General features: G+C 29.6%; 1 protein-coding gene across 1 annotated transcript; it reads right to left on the bottom strand.

Moving 5' to 3' along the window:
* Nucleotides 1-394: 394 nt before the first annotated feature.
* Nucleotides 395-8,441, bottom strand: LOC108758568 (mite allergen Der p 3). The gene is made up of 8 exons (XM_018503570.1): nucleotides 8,412-8,441; nucleotides 3,510-3,631; nucleotides 3,299-3,369; nucleotides 2,976-3,067; nucleotides 2,089-2,224; nucleotides 1,855-1,968; nucleotides 1,580-1,738; nucleotides 395-556 (listed from the first exon to the last, which is right to left on the bottom strand). Exons 2-8 carry the CDS (start codon nucleotides 3,556-3,558, stop codon nucleotides 395-397), a joined length of 783 nt encoding a protein of 260 aa, XP_018359072.1. The 5' UTR covers nucleotides 3,559-3,631; nucleotides 8,412-8,441.
* Between the last annotated feature and the right edge of the window lie 2,552 nt (nucleotides 8,442-10,993).

Below are 10,993 nucleotides of genomic sequence, written 5' to 3'. Positions count from 1 at the left end.
GAAAACTGTGGGCATGTATATAAGTTATGTGATTTATTAAATATATGATGTTTATTTAACAATTTGCATTTGACATCCACTTTGAGCGTTTAATTATACACATAAATTTTCAATTTTCTTGTACATATCATTAAGTTTAAAAACAGATTACTATATTTCGTTTAAATTTTTTTCATATTCTTACACTGAGAAAAAAAAATTGCTGTTTCAAAAAAATATTAGTTGATTCAACTAAATGTAGCGGTCACGGACTGTCGAGCAAATATTTGTTAACTCAACTAAATATTTGTTAATTCAAACAAATAACATATTTTAAATTACAAGATTTTGTTAATCTATAATATATAAATATTCGAACTAAATAATCATTACGAACTAAACGCATTTAGTCAAGTTAACAACTTTTTTTTCTCATTGTATTTATCCAATCGATGTACGACGGAACGCGTGCATACACAGTGGGATATTCTGTGACAGTACAAATGTTAGGATAAAGTCCAAACGAGACGAGTCCTACTAGTAATCCATTGACAGTAAGAGGGCCACCGGAATCACCCTAAAAAATACATTTCTTCGATAGTTAAAAATATATTTCATAAGAATTTAATTGGAAAAACCGACAAACAATGATATTTTTTATAATTAATTAAAAATATACTTCTTTGTTAGAGCAGAGCTAGCTCATATTATTTACGTTTCTGTATTATAATTAATTTGATGTTTGATGATGATATTAAATTTTCAATCGCTGAGCTACACGATCTTATTGTCAATTAAATTAAATTATAAAACATAACGTGGATCCCCGAATATGTTAAAATAAAAAATAATCAATATATTATATTAACAATCAATATAGTATATTAAAAATGCAGCAAATTACTGTAGCAATTAAATGTTTTATGCATGTACGTATTATTAAATATTATATTAATTAAGTAATTAATTAATTGCTCATTAAAAATTTATGATAAGTGAAATATTGAAATCACGATGTGTCTCTATGTGTGTGTGATTTACGACAATTGCACTATATAATCGGACTTATCTCCTTATCGAGAATGTGTATTACAATACGCGATTAGAAGTGCAAGTGTTATATTAAGACATTATGTTTAGTAATTATTAGGAATAATTTTAGAACATATATAAATGTGGGCATTGCCTATACTTGCCCATGGCTCGCGCTGATGCAAACATGTGTGCGAAAGAAAAAGGTAGTAAGGGATAAATGTTCTCAATGCGCATGCGAAACATCACGTTTTACACACTGTGTAATGTACGAATGTATAAAAAACACTAAACCAACTGCACAATTCACACAGATGACGGTGCTGCGAATGCGCATTGCGAACATTTATCCCTTACTACCTTTCTCTCTCGCACAGATGTTGGCTTCACGTTCAGCGCCCTATTTCTCTTCCATTTATATATGTTCTAAGGGAATAAAGGTGAATTGGACCTTTATGTTGGAAGAATAATGCAGGTTAATTAATTTACCTGAACAGACATCGTATAATTATACATATGATCGACAATTAATAACGGTATATTGCAATGCCTTATGTAAATAGCTTACCACGCATGCACCTTTTTGTATGGTTGGATCATTTGCGCAGATATGCGTATCCTCAATGGTTATATTTGCTGCTGTATCATACAATTCTCTACAATAAGCCTGATTAGTTATGATATTGTCTACAACGTATAAATGTCCATCAGACTCCTCTCCTTCAGACTGCAAATATATAAAGTACAAATGTTCACGTATAATTTATGAGAGCAATTTGAGATGGGATTCTCGAATATCTAACGCCTAAGAATCTGAAATGATTGAATTAATAAGACACTTACAGATATTATTCCGAATCCCGATACTTTTGCTTTCGAGCCTCCCTTTACAGTTTGATTTTGTTTCGGTAAATCGACAGGACATATCCGAGAAGAAAATTTTAATGGCTTTTGAAGCTGAAAATGAATCTTTTGTATACTTTTTTGCGTAGTCTTAATTTACAATATAATTGCTTAATTCACAATTTAATTGAAATTATATGGAATGAATGTTGTTATACTACATGTTATCGTTACCCTAAGTAAAGCGATATCATCGGTGAAAGATGTACCGAACCCTTCGTGTACGAAAATAGACTGAACCAGATGCCTTGAATGCGGTTTTCGTAGATCTGTTGTTCCCGCAATGACCAAAAACTCCGAAGGGTATGCACTGTAAAGAATATTACAAGGAGCATTTTTTTTATACAGGGTGTTCAGCGTAACGGTCCGCACAATTTTTTAGACACTTTCAGACTCTTCAAGTTGAAAGATGAATATTCATTTATTTTATACAACCTATAACATGCGATGAAAAACATTTTATGAACAAAATATAAAAAATGTTTTTCATAAATAACAGACAACTTAAATTTTTTAAAGAACATATAATTCTTTTCCATAATATTGTAGGGGTCTTCAAGGTGAATTTAACTCGACCATCGAGGAAGTCATTTTTATTGATGTTTTGATGATTTTATTGATATCAGACATGCAACATTTGTAACAGCAGCACATACATCTCTGATTAGAAATGTACACAAATGGATATTTATGATATATACATATTATGTATTAATGTAATAAGATATGCAATAAAATCAATAAAACATTAATAAACAAAATTTCGATAGTGATTTAATTTCGTATTGAAAACCTCTATAATATTAAGAAAGAAGTTGTATGGTACTATTTAAAAAATTCAAGATGGCTTTCATTTTTTTATGAAAAAAATTTTTTTAATTTTTTGTCGCATTTTGTAGCCTGCATAAAATAGATAATTAATCTTTCAAATTTTTCTCTTTACTGTCAAAAATGTCTAAAAAATCGTGCGGACCGTTAAGTTAAACATCCTGTATATATATACATATATATAGATGTATAGTTTATTTTTCCGAAGTGTTTCTTGAGATTTTCCTACTTACTCAAATACACAGTGAGCAGCGGTTAGCACGTAATACTTGTCAATTATAACTCCACCGCATAAATGAAAGTTATTTCCAATTTGCAGAGAAACCTGAATTATTAAATGCACACACACACACACACATGTTATGCAGAAGAATATAAAAATTTCTATTAATATACATCTAACCTTACAAATGATATTGTCAGCTTTAAATTGCTGAATGAAAGTAGTTAATTAATTCCTCGACCAAACTCAAAAAATTCAGGATATATTTTTAAACCTAAGCAATTAATAAAATTAAAATTAATAATATTGATCAAGAATGTTTTACTGGCTTACCTGATATGGGATTTCACCTGGATAGGCACGTCTTCCTCCTACAATTCTTGTTACTAATTTCATTGATGCACCTGTGTAAGATTTGTTATTAAATCATTATATTTATGAATTTAATTAAATTAAATGATAACACACACACACGCGCGCGCGCGCGCACACACATATACACAACACATACACAAAGCTGGTCAATTTGGCTTAGAATACTCACCACAATCAAAAGCGATCAAAGGAATTAAGAATAATACTTGTATCATCATCGTTATTAATCTTATACGACGTTGTCAACTGATTATTCTAAATCTGATATATATGGTTCACACGAAGATGTGCCTATAAAATATAATTTGAAATTACATAAGATTAAAAAATATGTCTTATGCTTATTAATACTTAAAATCACTTCTAATCTATCGGGATACTATCTACATTTTCTTTTCTATTAACTTCTAGTTAATTAATAAAAGATTGACAATTGTTTAGTATTATGCTACTTTCTACATTGTATACAAAATCTGACCAACGTATCAAAGAAATGTTGGTCATTTATTATCTCAATGATTTTGCAAATGAAAAATATTTCCTCTCCTTATCGTTAAAAATTTGTCTTACATAATATGATCTAAAGACTTGGGATGCTCGCAAGGAATGCAAGAGATCTGGGTTCGACTCCCGGCCGAGGCAATATTTTTCGCAATAAGTTTATTACAGTTTTTTAAGATTAAATTTTGGAAATTTGGAGGCATTATTAATATTTCAGATTGATTGCGTTGAAAGTCCGACAATCTTATTGGCACGCAATTATGATTTCTGAAATGAATTCATTTAATATAAATATATATAGTAGTTCAACATCTTAACATTCAGACCGTAGTGGTGCTTCATATTTAAAGTAATATTTCTTACATAATCTTATTCTTTATTTGCTTTTTGCGAACCAAGTCGCATTTTGGTAAATTTCAGTTTTATAAGTTTATTATTGTTATACATATACACTACCCCCGAAAAGTTTCCGGACATGGAACTTAAAATTGTATAATATTGATGTCACCGTAAAAATTCATCGCAAACAAAAAAATAAAAAAGCATTTTAAAGCTTGAAACTTATACTTTAGTATACTTTTGACCGCTTTTCAAAAAAATTTTGTGTTTACAGTTTTGTATCGTAACAAATATCATGTTATATTTCTTAAAATTATGTACATTTCAACAGTGCGCAGTTTGATAAAAAGTTTTTTTTTTAATAAGTTTAATATTTTGAAAAACAATACAAAGATTTACCTCCAAAATGCTTTTTTAAAAAAAATACTTATAAAAAATTCTTTTTCTTGACTGTATTACGCAACATTGAAGTTAAACTTGGGTTGCTAAATATTCAACGGTGAAATTTAATGAAAATTGATCTCAAAAATTTTTTATCTTCTCAATTCTTAGAATTAAATTTAAAAACGATCAGAAGCTTGTTAAAGTACAAACTTAAAGCTTCAAAATGATTCTTTAATTTTTTGCGATGATATTTGACCGAATTTTAATGTTGGTTATGAGCTATGCAAGTTTAACTTCAATGAAGCGTAAATCAGTCAAGAAAAGTCATAAAAAAATTTTTGAAAACGCATTTTGGAGGTAAATCTTTGTACTATTTTTAAAAAATATTGAACTTATTGAAAGAAAATTTTTTATCAAACTGCGCACTGTTAAAATGTATATAATTTTAAGAAATATAACGTGATATTTGTTACAATACAAAACTGTAAAAATAAAATTTTTTTGAAAAGCGGTCAAAAGTATATTAAATAGTTTTAAACTTTAAAATGTTTTGTTATTTTTTTGTTTGCGATGATTTTTTTACCGAGTTACGGTGACCTGAATATTATACAATTTTAAGTTCCATGTCCGGAAACTCTTCGGGGGTAGTGTATATATAAATAACTACTCATCGCAAAATTACCGGTTGAATATAACATACAGTACAGAAAGTTGAATGCTAAACAAACTTTTAATGTAGAAATAATTGTGCACTTTGTCAAAGTATACCACAATTATATAATAAACTTTAGTAATCTATAATTGCACATTTTATAAGCGAAGTATTTTAAGAATATTAAGAATAATAAGCGAAATATTTTAAGATAAAGCGTTGCGTAGGTCAATTCGTGCACGATAGTCATACACGATACAAATTACACGATAAGTGGACGGCTTATATCACACACACACATACACGCGCGCGCGCGCATGTATTTATTTATATGTACGATATCAATCAATAACAGCGCGAGAAGCAGAAGTGTATGCGGTTATATATCAAAAGACGTTCGGCGTTCTTGATCCCTATTAACCTGGATCCCCTACCATCTCAAATCGAGTTAGGACATAGTAAAAAATTTAGTGACATTCTGTTGCTAATTTTTTGCACTAAAACGAATTTTGTTGCTCTAACCGTTTAATAGGAAACAAAACAAAATTGATGGGTTCAGGTTAATGGCAAACTGGACTCTTCATAATAAAAAAGAGATATATAGAGGCGCGATATTAAAAAAAAAAACAAATACATCAGATTTTATTACTTTTTTGTTGCTCCAAGATAATGCAAAAACATATTGAAAATATAATTACATTATATAATATAAATACATTTTTAAACAAATATCTACAAATAATCAGAACCGCACTGCTACGCGTCACAGCGCTGCAACGTCATGATTAAAAGTTACGTGTATAAAATTTGTTGCTCATGAATTTGGTACCAAAATGTTCTAAACATCATATATAAACAAAATATGTCGATATTACAATTTGTTGCTAATTATAACACATGAAAAACAATTAATTTATCCCAGCCGTTTCCGCGCCTTTCCCCCCCCCCCGTATACTAAGATCTCTTAAATTTTTCTCTAAATCTTGTGGAGTAAAATCTCACTCGAAAAGACTGAAAATTATGCCGAAAAAGCTTTCTCTTGAAAAAGTAGTGAAAATATGGCCTTGTTCAAGAGAAGATTTTCACTTTTTTTAAAGTAAGATTTACCCTTTTGAAATGGGATTTACACCGAAGAAGTGAAATATTAATCCCTTTTTTGGAGTGAGGTTCCATCTATCCTGGTATTATACTTCAAAAAACGGTTGAGATTTCACTCCTTTGAAGTGAATCTCATTTTAATAGAGTAAATCTCACTCTAAAAAGAATGAAAATCTCTAAGATAACTTAATGCTCAGCGCGAACGTTGATCCGGATAAACTATTCATTTTCCATGCGTTAGAGTGAACAACAAATTCGAATATTGATATATTTTGATAGTACATGATGTCTAGAACATTTTGGTACCAAATTTATGCGAGTAATAAATTCTGTATACATAATTTTTAGTCGTGACGCTGTGACGCGTGACGGTGCAGTTCTAATTATTTATAGTTATTTATAGTTATTTATAGACTAACCTTTCTTTTTTTATTATTAAACGGTTGGAGCAACAAAATTCGCTTTAGAGCAACAAATTAGCAACAAAATAGCACTAAATTTTTGACCATGTCCCAACTCGATTTGTAATAGTGGGGGGTCCAGGATAGGAGTGCGTTCTTGATCTCAAACTCGCGAACCGAAGTTTTTCTCTGTTCAGCACACGATTTGCCGCGCATTTATTGGCCATGTTTACACCGTGCACTTAATCCGCGACCTATACCCTATTTATTTCACATAAACGCGATAAGTCGCATATAAACAGTTGTTTAACTTAAGGTCGATGCGGCCTTGATTGGGTCAGATCTCATTTCTACGATCCCTCATCTATCACAGTCTGCATGATTAAATAAGACATAACGCGTGTAAACGCTAATAGATTAAAACCGAACTAAACGTCTATGAAATGAAAATATACATACTGATAGATCACTCCGCTCTACTCAGGAAAAAATTGTTTATAAAATAAAATTATATATAAAATTATATATAAAAACTATACATTATATATATTATATGTAATTTCACAGAGAATAGGAAGTTACTTTTTGAAAATAACAAATTATCGTTAGAGAGAGAGAGAGAGAGAGAGAGAGTAGTCACCTACTTTTAAAAATAATTTGTTAAAGTTACCGTTATTTGAAAAAGTACACTGAGAAAAAAATGTTTAGTATTTCTAACTATAATTACATATTACTATAATTATGATTATGACTGCTATAATAATAATAACAATAACTATGTATATAATTGGCAACCTAAAATGATTATTATTATAGTTATTATAAATAATAAAAAATAGTTGAAATTACGATAAAAATTATTCAAGTGACTATAATTTTATAGTAATATTTTGGGACAACCATATTTTTTATAACTATATTATAGTCACTTTAGGTTGCCAACTATATATATTTGTTGCTAGAACTATATACGTAATTATTGTTAATATTATTATAGCAATAATAATCATAATTATAATAATATATAATAATAGTAACAAATACAAAACATTTTTCTCTCAGTGTTACTTTTCCATTACTTTTTAAAAATCGATGACCACTAATCACAACGGACGGATGCCTAAAGGCTTTTTAGTCTCGACCGCTATGAGTGGGTTGTGTCTAATCGAACTGTGAACAATTGTGTGCAAAGTAACGATAAAAGTAACTGTAAAATTCGTTACCGTTATTAAAAAAATGTAACTACATTGCCGTTACAGTTACCAAAAAGAAAAGTAATACAATTACCAATAAAGTTACCAAAAAAGTAATTGTTACAAGTAATGAGTTATTTAACTATTACCTGTAATTTTATATAACTGTAAAAGCTTTTTTTCCCGGATAGTTGTACCCCACTTATTTTATACTTGCACTTTATAGTAAGTTATTTGATTTCTACTTGCTCTCTCTACGAATCGTGTGACAATGGCTGATAGAGTTAAATTCCTTGTAAAAATGAACGTCATTAAAATCGCAGATCACGAATTTGGTCAATCTCCTCAACAAAGGTAGAATAAACGATAATATCTTGAGATTACGTATCAATCGTTTAAGAGATTTGTATCACTCGTTCGAGGAGTTCGATGATGAACTTGCGGTGCTAAACCCGATTGACATACATTAATCCGAATATTCAGGAACGAGTTTACTTACTTACAGGCAGTATTGAAAACAAATTGAATGTGATCAATATAGCGGATAAAGGCAATGCTGAGCGACGAAATTACCCAGATAACAAAATGCTCGTACAGCGACTTTGCACATTTGCGTAATAATCATCACGATGTAACTGCGTCCTTATTTAAGGCTTATATCGCTCCCACACGTGAATGCTGCACGTGTGCGGGGGACATATGAGGCACATGTGAGTGCTCTAATTGACATTTTTATATCTCCTGCACGCGTAAGTGCTATACGCGTGCAAGCTATATGAGAGCTATTTTAAAATGTATATTTCATTAACATCTAAAAAAAAGTGTTATATTTTCGTCTTGGCGCTCTTGGAGTTTTTAATAAAATTTGTTTTATTAGAATACATCTGAAGGATCTCTTAAAATATTGTGCCTTTTACTCTATTCTATATCGTTTCTTAAATTCTAGAAATTTAACACACATGTCTTCTAACGAGAATATTAATATAATCCACAATTCTAAGTACAATAGATACAATAGTATTAAATTTCGAGTACTTTTAGATACGCGTGCTGCAAATTTTATCGCAACGTCCATCATGGAACAGTTGATTCAGTAAGTCGTCCGTTTATCGTGTAATTTGTGTTTTGCACAACATTATGAGCTAGCAACAATACGCCATTTGAAACAATTTAGACAAGTGACATTCTCTTATGCTTTTAATTATTAGCCCATCCTTCCTAGAAGGAATATGTGAGTTGATAATTACGGATATGAGTCGCTTATTTCGATTGACATTTCTTGCAACTGAAAACTTTGGCGATATTCCACAATTTATAACAAAGTTTTTAAAGCCAAACTGCTATACTTGACACGATTTCGCACCTTCACTTGTGTCTTACTACCAGAATTGTGAATGTTACTTTGTAAAAATAACTAATTACAGTTATAATTTTTTTCTCAAGAAATAACTAACAAGTTAGTTGCAAGTCATTGATTCTAAAAGGCATATTACAGATATAATTACTTAAAAAGATACAAATTATTTCTCTTCAGTTACTTTTGTTAATTTTTTCTAATTTTTTATATTGCAATTTTAAATACAAGAATTTTATACATTTCTAACTTACTAAATTATTTTACTTATTATGCTACACGATATTATATATTACATTATTTATAATTAATATATATATATATATATATATTTAGTACGCAATCAAAATTATATTAATATTAAGACGCGTTTACATACTTCTAATTTAGTTCTTCATAGAGTGTGATAATTATAGAGTGTAATGATTAGCATGATTAGAGATATATTCTAATGGCAATAAATAATCACTATAATGTTTTATTGAACGTTTCGTTTTGGTCAGTCCATATGTTAACGATTAGTATGATATAAAATCACTATAAAAGTAATTATTAAATTGATTAGTTATTAAAAAAATGTAATTAATAATAAGTTACAATTATAAATGAAAAGAAGAAACGATGTTGAGCTACAATTATTGAAAAAACCTAACTTTAAATGTCCAATACAAATAACGAATCACTACACAACTCTATTTACAATAAAGAAAGAAATACTTGGATATCGTTGATCTGATGACAATTAATGTGTAATCCAATTAACATTTCCCTCACTTTTTTTATATGTAGCTCTGAAGTTAACAAAGATACCAACCTATTGTTTGGATTGGATCGTATACTATACGATCATTGCAGAGTCAAAGTAGTATTCTCGCGGAATAATATTCGGTTGCCGCATGCAATTTATTTCTTTATTCCAAGATTGTCAAGTATAGAACAACAATATCTTTAAGACAACAATATTCTTGGAATAATAATATCGCAACAAGAAGCATGGCCCTTTGAGGGCTATTAATCGATTGTTGAACAAATAGTTGCCGGAGCTAAGTATTATTACGATGCTATACGCATGACTCGCTGCGAATTTAACGTACTATTTCTTTCACACTATTTCTTTTCATACATGAAAAGTATCTTTTAGTCAAAATATCTTTTAATCAAGAATTATGTTTTTGCTAACGGATAATGAGAAGAAGCAGAATTATGGTTAGTAAAATAATTATCACGAGACATATATAATTTATATCTTTGCATATTTAAGATTATTAAAGTTTGTTTACATTTTTTTGTAAAAACAAGCTTCTTGCATTGTAACTCCTAACAATTATACATATATAGTGCCCGTGAGAGCAATATAGCGTCAGCAGAGGCGTTAGTTGCAACATAACGTTTACCGAAGAAAATACGACATATGATAATACTGTTTTCATAGCTTACAGAAATTGCGCGTTTATTATGATCGTATTATTTGAAATAGCAGGATTATTATCTGTTACATTTAATTGTTCTCATTTATTGAGTAATAATTTCATCGTATCCGTGAGTTAGTAATTCTCCGTTTTTCGTCTTTATGTCCATATAAGTATGCGAACTGGATGAATGAAATAACATGGATTAGTTGGATATGAGGCATTTTCGATATTGCTTTTATAGCATCATAAAAGTAAAGAACAGTGCTCGTGTCTGTGCAAATTACTTTCCTATTCAATTTCAATCCAATTCCTCGGAATA

This window comes from Trachymyrmex cornetzi, unplaced genomic scaffold (assembly GCF_001594075.2).
Source record: "Trachymyrmex cornetzi isolate Tcor2-1 unplaced genomic scaffold, Tcor1.1 scaffold16, whole genome shotgun sequence".
Lineage (NCBI taxonomy): Eukaryota > Metazoa > Arthropoda > Insecta > Hymenoptera > Formicidae > Trachymyrmex > Trachymyrmex cornetzi.
Note: the sequence above shows the minus strand (reverse complement) of the source record. Positions and strands in the feature narration are given on the sequence as shown.

Coding starts and splice junctions, on each gene's coding strand:
- LOC108758568 (XM_018503570.1), bottom strand. CDS start 3,558: ATGATGATACAAGTATTATTCTTAATTCCTTTGATCGCTTTTGATTGT. Junction 3,068..3,298: donor CAGGTGAAATCCCATATCAG/GTAAGCCAGTAA, acceptor TTAATAATTCAG/GTTTCTCTGCAAATTGGAAA. Junction 1,739..1,854: donor CGGGATTCGGAATAATATCT/GTAAGTGTCTTA, acceptor ATATATTTGCAG/TCTGAAGGAGAGGAGTCTGA.